The sequence below is a fragment of the Purpureocillium takamizusanense genome, chromosome 3 (assembly GCF_022605165.1).
Source record: "Purpureocillium takamizusanense chromosome 3, complete sequence".
Taxonomy (NCBI): Eukaryota; Fungi; Ascomycota; class Sordariomycetes; order Hypocreales; family Ophiocordycipitaceae; genus Purpureocillium; species Purpureocillium takamizusanense.
In genome coordinates, this window is record NC_063070.1 from 1,637,484 (window position 1) to 1,650,121 (window position 12,638).

General features: G+C 59.2%; 5 protein-coding genes across 6 annotated transcripts; 3 read left to right on the forward strand and 2 right to left on the reverse strand.

Moving 5' to 3' along the window:
- The first annotated feature begins 956 nt into the window (after positions 1-956).
- Positions 957-2,762, forward strand: JDV02_004065 (uncharacterized protein). Its single transcript, XM_047985247.1, has 2 exons — positions 957-1,439; positions 1,495-2,762. The coding sequence occupies exons 1-2, from the start codon at positions 1,316-1,318 to the stop codon at positions 2,565-2,567; spliced, it is 1,197 nt and encodes a 398-aa protein (XP_047841224.1). The 5' UTR covers positions 957-1,315; the 3' UTR covers positions 2,568-2,762.
- A 161-nt stretch (positions 2,763-2,923) lies between these two features.
- JDV02_004066 (uncharacterized protein) lies at positions 2,924-5,111 on the forward strand. Of its 2 annotated transcripts, XM_047985248.1 has the most exons (3): positions 2,924-3,782; positions 3,839-4,711; positions 4,773-5,111. In XM_047985248.1, exons 1-2 carry the CDS (start codon positions 2,964-2,966, stop codon positions 4,055-4,057), a joined length of 1,038 nt encoding a protein of 345 aa, XP_047841225.1. In that variant the 5' UTR covers positions 2,924-2,963; the 3' UTR covers positions 4,058-4,711; positions 4,773-5,111. The 2 variants fall into 2 exon arrangements, with proteins under 2 accessions (XP_047841225.1, XP_047841226.1); XM_047985249.1 differs by having other exon boundaries at positions 2,924-5,111.
- A 35-nt stretch (positions 5,112-5,146) lies between these two features.
- JDV02_004067 (Glucan endo-1,6-beta-glucosidase) lies at positions 5,147-6,643 on the forward strand (the record flags this gene model as incomplete). The annotated part of the gene is made up of 2 exons (XM_047985250.1): positions 5,147-5,960; positions 6,018-6,643. 2 exons carry the CDS (start codon positions 5,147-5,149, stop codon positions 6,641-6,643), a joined length of 1,440 nt encoding a protein of 479 aa, XP_047841227.1.
- A 321-nt stretch (positions 6,644-6,964) lies between these two features.
- Positions 6,965-8,766, reverse strand: JDV02_004068 (uncharacterized protein; the record flags this gene model as incomplete). Its single annotated transcript, XM_047985251.1, has 5 exons — positions 6,965-7,000; positions 7,059-7,910; positions 7,980-8,059; positions 8,146-8,392; positions 8,476-8,766. The coding sequence occupies 5 exons, from the start codon at positions 8,764-8,766 to the stop codon at positions 6,965-6,967; spliced, it is 1,506 nt and encodes a 501-aa protein (XP_047841228.1).
- A 2,262-nt stretch (positions 8,767-11,028) lies between these two features.
- On the reverse strand, positions 11,029-12,552 carry JDV02_004069 (uncharacterized protein; the record flags this gene model as incomplete). The annotated part of the gene is made up of 4 exons (XM_047985252.1): positions 11,029-11,395; positions 11,472-11,920; positions 12,035-12,278; positions 12,368-12,552. 4 exons carry the CDS (start codon positions 12,550-12,552, stop codon positions 11,029-11,031), a joined length of 1,245 nt encoding a protein of 414 aa, XP_047841229.1.
- Positions 12,553-12,638: the final 86 nt, after the last annotated feature.

Genomic DNA, 12,638 nt, shown 5'->3' on the forward strand with positions numbered 1-12,638 from the left:
CAAACCGCAGGTCGGGGCTGGTGTCCCATCTTTCTGCTGCTGGATTGGCATTGCTGGCAAGACTGTGCCCAATCACCTCGGACGGGACGATGGGGGGGAAGGCGGTGGTCGTGCAACCGTATGTACCCGTAACAAACCAGCGCCCGGCGGTGCATGCTTGCCTGCCTCTCTCATGCTGCGAGCCGACTCATTCCTGCGTATGGAGTACCTGTACCTGACTTACCCCGTCTGTGCTGCTGCGGGCATGCGTGCGCCGTTGTGTTGGCGCACCTCCACCCGTGCATCACTGTCGCCACTGCGATACGAGGCGTCCACGGCGAAACAAGTCCGCTTCGCCGCCGGCCATTTGCCTGGAACAGCTGCGGCGTCCTCCCTGTGCCAAGTACCGAGTGTTGCCTCGACGGACAGAACCCAGGTCAGGACGAGGCCGAGGCCGAGACCATGACCTGAGCCTTCGAATTCTTTTTGCCGCGCGCGCTCTGCTGGAGCGCACGCAGCAGTTTTACCTGCTATCCCGTCGTCGGCCTGCTGGCCTCCACCACACGAGACAAGCTTTCTAGAGCCCTTGGACGAAACGAAGCGGCCCCAGACCGGCGCGCAACGGTCGCTAAAATTGGCAGCCACACGGCGCTGTGCCATGCGCGAATCCACTGGCCGACGCCGCTTGGCCCCTGTGCCAGGGGCAAAGTGGGGGTCTGCTGCAAGCGCTCCAACTTTCCAGCCTGCCGCACCAACAAGTCCAATGGAACCCAGACTTGCCAGCGCCAGTTGCCAGTCCAGTGCACCTGCGCGCAAGCGGTCCCTGATCGGTGGCGGTTTTCCGGGCGCTCCACAGTGGCTCGGTGTCACCCAGGGGATTGGGCGGCATGTCACCTCATCCCCCCTCATCCCCCCTGCCACCTGCCCGCGTGCGGCATGGCTGCATCACTTGCCGATCCTGGAATGCCCTGGCCTGGCCTTCCCTGGCCACTCTCCCAACCTCCAACCCATTTTGTTGGAACTGTTGGCACCTCCGCTCCCGACCTCGTCTCCCTTTTTGTCGAGCGCCACTCGTCGTCACTGTCACTCGTTTGGCTTTCCATCGCCGCTCGTCATTTTCTGCACGACAACCTTAAAGTTTGACGCTACAAAGGACAAAGTTACAGCACCCGAGGATTCTGTTTCCTGGCCACGTTCGCTGCAGACGAATATCAACAAACACCTGCCACTCCCGCCACCGCCGCGGCCTCCTGGCCGAGTTCACCACCCCTCATCGCTCTTCTCCTCTCCTCTCTCACTCTGTCTCTACGCCGCAAAATCGTCGACCGCAGCGACAATGACATTCACCAAGAAGATTGGCCGCGCCCGTCAGTGGGCCGGCGAGAAGATGGGCGCCGACAAGACGTCTCAGTCGGACGAGTTTCAGATGCTTGAGGCGGAGATGGCCTCACGGCAGAGCGGTACGCCGCCCTCTCAATCGATGCAGCCCGGGGTATAGCTAACCAAACACCGCAGGCATGGAGAGTCTCCAAAAGTCAGCTTCCATCTACGTCAAGTGGGCAACGCGACGCTGCGACGCCCTCGAGGACAAGGGCCGCAGCCTGCCCAATACACTACTCGGCCGCTCCATGACGGTGCACGCCAACGACTTTGAGCCGGACTCGGAGTACGGCAACTGCCTCGCCCATGTCGGCCGCGCGAACGAGCGCATCGCCGACCTGCACAGCAACTATATCGAGGACTTCACCGCGAGCTGGCTGGAGCACGTCGAACGCGGCGTCGCCATGATGAAGGAGTACCAGGCCGCCCGCAAGAAGCTCGAGAGCCGACGCCTCGCCTACGACGCCAGCATGGCTAAGATGCACAAGGCCAAGCGCGACGACTTCCGCGTGGAAGAGGAGATGCGTGTGTGCAAGACCAAGTTTGACGACTCGAGTGAGGACGTGCTCCGACGGATGCAAGACATCAAGGATACCGAGACGGAAAACATCGCCGCCCTGTCGTCGCTGGTCGAGGCGGAGCTCAACTATCACGAGAGGGCCGTCGATGAGCTACGTCGCGCCCGCCAGTCACTTGCCAACCTGAGCCCCGTAGCCGCGTCTCCCCCGCGAGAGAGCTTTGTCCCTCGCACGCGCTCCAACACGGCTCGCTCGTGGCAATCCGCGAACGCTCGGGACGACGACGACGCACCACCGATGCCCGCACGCTTGAAGACGCGCCTGCAAGTCCTGCCCGCTCAGCCCCCACCTCAACAACCGCCTAGGCCGTCCATGGCACGGGCCTCGACGTACGGGCCTCGAAGCGTGTCGGGCTCCAACAGGACGCCAGCGCTGGCACGAAATCCAACAGACACGGCCACATACGGCAGAGGAGAAGACGTCTTCACCGACGATGAGTCGGTGGGCAGCGACGGTGTTAGTCCCGGTTGGGGTAACCGTAGCGCCAGCTCGACAACGAGCTACGACAGTTTCACGCGCGCGCATAGCGGCCTGGTCAAAAAGGCCCCCCCACCGCCGCCACCAGTCAACAGGGCGACAAAGCCGCCACCACCCCCGGTGCCGGCACGCAGGGTCAACTTGGGCTACTAGGGAGGAATTGGTGGGACGAGACTCACGTACGTAGAGAGGACCACAAGGCTACAAATGAGGGTCAGGCGTTTAGGGGGGTAATAGTGTTGATCACACGGCGTTATGTGATGGCTTGGGCCGTGCGTGAATCCTTTCGAACAAGTATGTAGGCATTTTCAAAACATTTCATTGGGCGTATAAGATTGTGTAGTTGTATTGTCACCTTGTAATACTGTTGTGCTTGTCGTGCGTGGCTTTGAACGGTGCGCTGAGGTTGGTAGGTGGGTCACGTGCAGCCGCCAAGGCGGGAGCTACAAGCTACTTCGCAGAGCTCCAGCACTGGAGCAGCAGTCGGCTTGAATCACGTTTGGCCCACACTCAGCATCGCCAGCGAGGCGGCAACGTCACGTCACAGCCATGGCGACCGAGGACGAGCGGTATCGCCAGTCCAGCCAGTTTCGGCTCTGGTCGTTCGCGCCAGCGAACCTGCAAGACCTCCGCGAAAAGACCAATTCGCTGGCCAAGCAGCAGATCACGGCTCGCCTGACGCCGACGCCCGAGTTCCTAACCACCGACGAAGAAGCGCGGCTCGTCAAGTTCTTCACCGTAGAGCTGATTCGTGCCGCGCAGTTTTGCGAGCTACCGACCGAGATCCGCTCGACAGCAGCCATGTTTCTGCGCCGCTTCTACATCACCAACTCGGTCATGACTTACCCGCCGACAGAGCTGCTCAAGACGTCGCTTTTCTTTGGTTGCAAGGCCGAGGGCTTCTACATGCGGCTTGGAAAGCTGGCCGAGAAGTTCCCCAACACGACGAGCGAACAAATTCTGGCAGGCGAGTTTCTGCTATGCCAGGGCATTCGCTTTGCCTTCGATGTGCGCCACCCATTCCGGGCGCTCGAGGGCGCCATTCTGGAGCTGCGAAGACGGCTGCCTGACGAGGAAGCTCGCGTCAACAAGGCGCACGCACGGGCGCGCGAGATTCTTAAGTTCAGCGCTCTCGTCACAGACGTGTACTTTCACTTTACGCCAAGTCAGATTATGATGGCGGCGCTCCTCATGGTGGACTCGGGGTTGGTGGACATTTTGCTGCCCAAGCCAGAGACACCGCATGACGACAACTCGCCGGTCGCCGCAAACACTGATATGCACGAGAAGATACTTACGGCGGTGGAGGACTGCCGTGCAATGCTCGAAGACGAGCCGCCAGAGCGGATGACGGAGTACTGGGGCACTGTATGGCCGTTCCCCCTTTCGGCCCTACCCAACCACGAAAATACTAACTCAAGCAGCCCGAAATTATAAAGTCAATGAAGCCTCTGCGCAAGAAGCTGCAAAAATGCCGCGACCCCGACCGCGCGGATCTAGTGGCGCTGCAGCGAGCGCGCCGGGAGCAGGCCGCGAAGCCTAAGAAACCAACACCAGCAGAGTCGGCGATGTTCGGCGAAGACTTGCGGGATGTGAAGCGGCGCAAAGTGGATGGCGACGACGTATTTGGCGGTGCGCTGTAAACTACCTGGGCAAGCAGACAATGACCACGCAGCGACTTTTCGAGCGCGACATCTATGCCCGCCCCATGCCAAGGCGTCGATGGAACGTGTCATGGCGCGTCGGCAAGCGCCTTTAGGCAAAGAAGCGCATTCGGCCCTTCGCGACGCCCTCACGGCGCTCGGCAGTTGACGGCCCTCCCGCACGGGAGTCTGGGGAGTGTCGCCCAGCGAGGGTAAGAGGACCACCCCAGACGCCACAAGTCGAGCGGGTGGTGCGCGCAGACTCGGCTGCGGCGATTCCAGGGATCGCGCGGCCAAACAGACCAGCCTACTAGCAATACAACACGCGAGTAGGCTCATCATTTGTCTCCCGCTACGCAGTGAAGTCGTCGGTCGTTCCTGGTTGACGGACAAACTCGTCCCGCCGCTTGTCTCAGATCTCGGACGAGCGCCGAAAGTGGCTAAGCGACCGCAAGGCATCGCGGGGCTCCCCTGCAACATGACGTCCTCCACTGCAGTATGAAGCAGCGAGCTTCTCTGCTTCCTGAGGGTCGTGATAGGGCGGTGGCTGATGTGCGACGAACTCATTTGTTTGTTCAAGTAACTCTCAAAGCACGTTGGAAGATGATTTACCTAGAGTCCAAAGCCACGACTTGCCACCTCAAGGCGCAATACGTATGGCGTTTGGTCCTTCACAGCCGGGCGATCACAGCGATCTCAGCTAAGTGTGAGCTAGGGCCCGGTATTACCACAGAGGTACACCAGCCAGCCGGCTTTTCGACCGGACTTTACCATTGACGAGAGGAGCTGGCTGTCGTCACACACATTGCAAACTGAGCGGGGAGTTGCGGCAAGAATCCTGCAAAATCCTTGCGCGTCACCCAATACCCACCATACGGATTGATGTGGCCAGACGATGGCGTGGTCGCTCACCCCGACGGACGGGCCGATTGGCGTGTGGAGTGCCGCGCTGTCAGCATTTAGCTCGCGGCCGGCAATGACGATGGCATCGATCTGAGATCCGCGACGTATAAGTCGTGCGTTGGCGGATCAACCCCAACAACAGACGCCGACCAGTAAAACAGTCACAGATACATGAAGTCAGTCATTATGCTTGTGTCGCTTCTCATACTCCAAGCTACGAGCATACTTGCCTCGCTCGACCGCCGCGCCGGTGCCTCGGCGTGCAGCTCGTCAGCCGATGGCAAGTACAAGCTCAGTCAGGTGGACGCACCGTCTCTGGGCGGGAGCAATCCCGGACTCGACACGTGGGACCTGACGATAGCGGACAAGACGGGCCTGCGACAGACCATCAAGGGCTTTGGCGCGTGTGTGACCGACGGCACTGTCACGGCCTTGAACAAGCTGCCGGCGGACCAACGCAGCGCGCTGCTCAAAGACCTCATGGGCCCGGACGGGCTCAACTTCAACCTCATGCGCCACACCGTCGCTAGCTCCGACCTGTCGGCGGACCCGGCGTACTCCTACGACGACAACGGCGGCAAGCCGGACACGGGGCTCTCGGGCTTCAACCTTGGCGACCGCGGCGACGCCATGGTCTCAATGCTAGCCGAAATGCGCCGCCTGCAGCCCGACTTGACCATCCTTGGCTCGCCGTGGGCGCCGCCAGGTTGGATGCAGCTCGACGGGGTCATCACAGGGACCACGACGAACAACAACCTCGACCACCAGTACGTCGACGCCTACGCGCAATACTTTGTCAAGTACCTGCAGGCGTACGAGCAGGGTGGCGCGCACATCGACGCCATCACCATTCAGAACGAACCGCTCAATAGCCGCGCCAAAATGCCTACCATGTACATCTTCGCAGACGAGTCTGGCGCGTTGATTCGGGACAATGTTGGGCCGGCCATCAAGAAGGCGGGACTGAATACGCAAGTCTGGGCCTTTGACCACAACACGCGTGAGTGTCCCCGTCGTTGAGGCTAGGATTGCAGGAGCGCTGCTAACGGCAAAGCAGAGGACTATGACTACCCTGAGACCGTCGTGAACATGAACGGCAAGGACACGGTACAGGCGGCCGCGTGGCACTGCTACTCGGGCAATGACCCGGCGAACTGGCAGCCTCTGTCTCGCTTCCATGACCAGTTCCCGGACCGTGAACAGTACATGACTGAGTGCTGGACGGCCGTGGGCACAACCGACTGGGTGCACTCGTCCAGCTTCGCGCTGATGCCGCTCCAAAACTGGGCCAATGGCATCATCGCATGGGCGCTCGGTACCTTCACCGGCGGCGGGCCCGTCATCAGCGGCGGCGACGCGTGCGGCATCTGCACGGGGCTGGTGACGGTGGACCCCAACGGCGGCTCGTACAAGAAGGAGATTGATTACTACATGATGGGGCAGTTCAGCCGCTTCATGCCCAAGGGCGGCCGCGCGCTCGCCGGCACGGGCAGCTACCTCTTTGACGATGGCACGGGCATCGAGTCGGTAGCAACGCTGAACCCGGACGGGACGCGCACGGTTGTGATACAAAACAGATACGACCACGACATTTGGGTGCAGCTGGGGACCGAGAGTGACGGCAAGTGGAATGGCAGAGCGTACGCTAGGGCGGTGACGACGTGGGTGCTGCCGAAAGCTTGATTCTGTGCTGATCGCATTATAACACCATCGTGAACCACGATGAACGCTGTGTCTGAGCGCTGCTGTATGCGAGGACAAAGCATCCAGTCTCAACATGTTGCGTTTATCATATACCAGCCTTGGCCTCTCTTCAAGGAAGTGATGTAAGCGGTGCATGTTTAATAGGTCACTGAAGCCGTCTCGTCGCCGGTGGGCATCCTACGCAACGAATTGGCCACGGGCCTTGGCATCACGTCCATCATATCATCATCACCACGAAGCACTAAGGCATCCATCATTGGACATAAAAATATTGACTGATTGTCATTCTGTGACGTAACATTAGTACGTGTACCGGAAGTCGTCTGAGGCATTCTCCTACAGTTGAGTTAGCAAACCCGTCACGATCATACCCGTCGGCGCAGCAGGCACTTACGTCATGAGACTCCAAGGTCCTCTGACCCTGGTCCGCCAGCTTGTTCAGCCTCCGGAAGTCCAGGTCACAGGCAATGACGAGAATGATGGTCAGGAACGAGCAGGCGATGCAGGTATACATGCCAGGCTTGTAGCCCGTGAGCTTATCCTGGTCGCGGAAAACCAAGCTGCCGACGATGCCACCAATCCCGCCAAAACCAACGAGCGTAGCGCTGCAAAAGGCTCTCTTCCACTGCCCGCGGACATTGTTGGCCTGGTAGGCCATGGTCGCCGGGATGTTGCTGTTGGCACCAGCCGTGACGAGGAAGACGCCGAAGTATCGCACGGCCGCGTCCTTGTGCCATCCCATGATGGGCAGGCCGACGAGGCAGAGGACCATGTTGAAGATGATGATGGGCCCGCGGAAGCGAAACCTGTCGCCGTAGTACCCGGTGAGGAACATGACGATGCCGGCAAACGCGTACGGTGGCGCCACGAGACACTGGGACTCGCCCACGCTGAACCCCATGTTGCCCATAAGGATGATGGGCAGGGTGTACGCCAGGGCGTACGCAAGGGTCGTGGTGTTGAAGAAGATCATGGCGTAGGCCCAAATCTTCCAGTCGGCGCCGCCGCCCAGGAACTTTCGCATGTTGAAGGGCGGCACCTTAGAGTCGCCACGGTCTCGCTGGATGCGGTCAATAACCCATTGGCGCTCGCGCTGGCCCAAGAAGCTCCAAGACTTCCTTTTCGAGTCTGGGAAGTCGACCAGCAGCCAGTAGCTGGCCACGGCTAGGGCGCATGTGAGGGCACCCTCGATGATGAAGATCCACCGCCAGCCAGTGAGATTTTCACGGCCGTTCAATTGCATGAGCTGTTGTTGGCTGTTTAGTTGATGATTGCGAGGTTACAGTTTAGAGACCACAACCGCTCAGGAACATACCCCATAGGCCAGGATGCCTGAAAATGCCGACGCAACACAGCCGAGCAGATAGAAGAGCGAATAACGTTTGCCGACCTCGTCTGACGCGCGAGAACGCGGGTCAGCTCCTTGCCGTGTGTGTATATGCCAATGTAATGTAATGCAAGGCTTTGTTGCCAAGACTTACACCGGGTGTACCACGTGCTTAGCAAGTAGACGCAGCTAGGGAAGAAGCCTGCCTCGAGAAAACCGAGAATCACTCGGAGGCCAGCGAGTTGAGGGAAGTCCTTGACGAAGCCCATGCCAATCATGACGGCGCCCCAAAAGAGGGTGATAGCCGCCAGGTGAATGCGCGGGCCCAGCTTCCGGACGAGAACGGTCGAAGGCGGCTGGAAAATGATGTAGGGGATGAAAAAGACGAGGTTCGCAATGTTCTGCCGAGAGAGGCCGTTTGCGGTCAGCCATGTGTCTAAATATGCACAGTGGATTGATTATGGTGGAACGAGACGATACTCACGTATCGGTATCCATGGAGGTCGAGCTCCACGCCCATGCCCGCAATGTTGGCGGCACTCATGTTGGTGCGATCCATGAGGCTGACGCAGTACATGGCACCGACGGTCACGACGAGACGGCGGTCGATGCGCCGAATGATCTTGCGCTGCTCCGCGGGAGTGAATTCCTCTTGGGTTTCGACCTTTCCCACGTCATTGTCGACGTGGTCCTTGGCAGAGTCAACGTGGGCGAACTCGATGACCTGCTTCTCCTGGTCTACATGGTCACCGTGGGCGGCTCCTCTCGCCTCCATGACGGAAAGCGTTCGTCTTGGGAGCGGCGAGATATGTTCCCCGGGAGAGGGTTGACACGGTTGCAGACCGCGACGAGATTGCTCTGGTCCTTTGAGATGGGGCGGGAGAGTCAAGCGCACAACTGGGAGATGACGTATGGGATGGATGAAGTTTGGCACAACGGGGGCAACAAGAGCCTCAACACCTGGTGGGACAACAGGGCAGATATATACTTTGTGGCAGTAGCTGTCTAGTTTGCAGTTTTACCGGTTGACTGGGAATTAACCGACACGGACGACGGACCGTACAGTTAGACCAATGTATTGACAAAGCTAAGCGTGTGGAACGTGGGACTGACCGGGAGGCGCGAGCAACGCACGTAGCATGCAAGCAAGGTTCGAGAGGGCATAGACCACATCCCCCCGGCCTGTGTATACTTCGTAGTACGTAGTCGCCCAGCGAGCCTCGACCTCCTTTGAGTGGATCCTACCTCGGTTGGCTGTTGAAGGTATCTACGAGTCGAGATGATGATGGAGTCCTTGGCTGTCTTTTGTGGATGTGGAGGTGTATGTGATGTCTGAGTCCAAGACTCAGTGGGCCGCCCAAGCAGTCCATCAATGGCTTGCCTGCCATCCTGCCTCCCGCCACCTGCGGGGAACAAGCCACCGTGGAGAGAGAGAGGCAGTTATTGGTGAGTGTGTGTCTGCCTGCACTCGGGAGTTTAAAATCCGGGGTGGCGCCCAGCTACGCATGCCGCGATCAGCCACTAACGATGGTAATTTTGCGGGGGACCGCGGGCGAGTTGTCCTGTTTCGACATGGTCTCGGCGAGAGGAGGGGGAGGGGGCGCCGTTGGACTGCCACTTGTGCCACACACGATAGTTAACTACCTACTGGCGGGAAAAGGGTTAGGGGAGATACTTTGAGCTTGGCGCCCGCTGTCCGCGGGGGGGGGGGGGGGGGGGGGGGCACGCTGGTGGTACGCAGGACAAGAATGTTGCGGCGAAGAGAGACAGTGCACGCATCGTGCTCAGGAAGACCCAACGGCTCGCTGCGCCGGGATGCCATGGCCCATGTCATGCGAAGCCTCTTGGCAGGCTGAAGCTGACTCTGAGACCAGGCAAGGAAGGGTCTTTCACACGAGAGGGAGCCCTTGTCCATGACCAAAGGGGCTTCGTTAGAACGGGTCCCCAAAGATCAGAGAGCCGCTGATAAGCATACTTCGTAGGCATTCATGTGCTTCTTACTTACTCGGTACGAAGTGTGTATGTGCGCAGGCATCTCGTTCGCATCGCCCGGTCCCGGGAAGAGCATCTTCGACTGCATCTTTTGACGATGATGAAATACCTAGTACCAGCTTCCCTGAAAACCCAAGCTGCCCGGAGAGAAAGGCTGAAGGATCGTCGCGGTGAACTCCCCCCACCTTCTCCCCGTCGCTACGGGCCAACCGCCGCCGCGCCCTCAATCAACTGATCCCCATCCCATCGCGTGGCCCTGTAGCTCCTCCAATTCAGCCCCAGGCTTGGCTCGCCGCTCCTGGGTCCCCGTTCATCGATGCCTCGGCATCGGCGAGACAACATTGGCCACCCATTGGCCAGACACCCCGGATTCGTGCCTTGGAAGGATGGTGGTGCTCCTCCCGTCCGTCCACCCGTCCTTGACGTCGTCGTCTTCATCCCTGCCACGCCAGAGTTCCCAGACCCAGACCAGACCAGACCAGACTGCCAAGCGGTGGGGAGAGACGCGTCGCGGATGGAGGGTTGGTTCTAAGCGCAAGACAAGGCAACTAGCGCACGCGCGGGAGACGAAAACCTTACGGTATGCATAAAAACACGCCCCAGGCCAAGCCACCTCCGACTTCCGTCGTTGCTCGCTGCACCGTCGTGTTGTGCCACTTGGCCCGCCGTTGACCTGCCGCCAGCCCTGCTCCGAGCCCCCGTGGCCACGAGATCCTGGCCTTATCTGGCAAGCTATTGGACTAGCCGGAGCCTCTCTGCAGGCTTGTCGCGTGCAGCTCAGGCCGGCTAATCTCAAAGGATCCTCATGGGCTCGGCCTTGCCATGCTCTCGGCTTGCGAATGAGAATGCATCTTTGATTCTAGCATTAATCTTTGCGCTTAGTGACCTTTTGCAAAACCACCTCTTACTGGCTACCGAGCCAAAGTGACAGCCGCGCCATCAACGCCAGGAACGACTCAACGCCCGTCCAAAAACCCTCGCTGTAGATCCTCGGCCACCGGCCTGCATGAACAACTGGCCCTGTATTGTTGACCTGGTGTCGCGGCTAGAAGCCGAGGCCCTTGGAAGCTGCATGAAAGAGCCTCCTAACGTTATTCCAAATGAGGCCGCAGAGTCCCACGACAGTAAACACCTGCAGGATCTCCCAGGGGTGACGAGTCCGAACCGAGGTTTCGACAAAGCCAGCTTCCGCCCCAGCCATGGGAGGAAAGCGCGAAGTCTTCAAGTACTCTTCCATGAGTTCGTCCTTCTTGTACCACTGCTCGCGTAGCCACAGGTCGAATTTCTTCTGGTCGTCGAGCGGAATCTCAGACATGCGAAACCTTCGCCAGTAAAGGTTGATAGATTTTGGTGGCCGGCCCTGAAAATATGTGCTCGAGAGTCCGAAAATCTCCTCGCCATACTTGCCTCGGCTATCGGTGCCCTTGTCAGCAAACGTGTCCAGCGTGTTCGATGCCGGCAAGCTTATCACGTCAACCGGCAACTTACGGGATGCCTTCGTACGCCACCGTGCAGTCGTACACATAATCCACGGTGCCCCGGAGCTCGTTGAGGCAAAAAAAGCTTCCGGTGCTGCGCGGCAGCATCACATGCTCGGGATCCTTCAGACCGTTCTTTTCAGCCCACTGCCTGGATTTCCGCCGACCGTTGCCCGAGAGGTTTGTTCCCTCCGGGAAGAGCAGCAGCCACATGGGATCCAGATACGTCTTTCCATTGGGGCTGGTCTTCTTCTGCTTCAGCTTGTTGAGTCGGTACGCCAGCCGCGGCTGGTCCGTCGCCATCTTCCTCGACATGAAGATGAACCCATAAAACATCATGCCCGTGCCGATGAACGGTATGTATCGCAGCGATTCTTTCAAGATTATGTAGAGATGCCCGTGCATCGCCGGTTGGTTGACATAGCCAATCCACCAGAGATACAGCCAGTCAGTATAGATCTGGGTGTCGCATCGAGATTGTCAGCTGACCCCCTTTCACGGCTGCGAGACGCTTCTAATCGCTTTTCAGGCTGCGCATATCCACCTCCCCTCAACCCGGTCAGTCTGGCGTACCTGATGGTTGGCAATGAGAACTAGGCGCTCGGGGAACGAGAACTGTACTCCTCCGTCGCCGGTTGACTTGATTTGGCCGGCAACAGATTCGTCGCCACTGATTCGAACCGTGGTCGGGCCCCATATCTGGGTCATGGCCGTCGTCGTCAGCGCAAAGGAGCGCTTGGTCATGGCCATGTACGCATAGAACCACTCGCGGTTGATGAAGTACAACGGCGCGCCGATAAACTGCGTCACAACGATTCTGCGAGGGGCCAGGGCCACCTGTTAGTCGATATCTGGCTGAGAAACAACGACCAGCTTAAGGGCCTGGCGGCGTAGGGAACGACTTACGCCAAACAACACGAGGTAAAGTAGACGGCAAATGCAAGCCCGCGGAGGACTTGAGCAAGGCGGCCGTAGCCCTCTTTCCCCGAGGGATGTGCAACGCGCTTCTCGCTGCTCTGCAACACGTCACGATCGTTCACCCCCGCTGCAAGGTCGGGCCCGGATGCGCCGGGATGCTTTCCGTCGGCCATGAGGGGTGGTTGTGACGTCTAGGTAGACGGCAGAACAGAACCCGCGCGCGTCGGTCGTGACTGTTTGTCGTCGCTGAGTTTCGTCT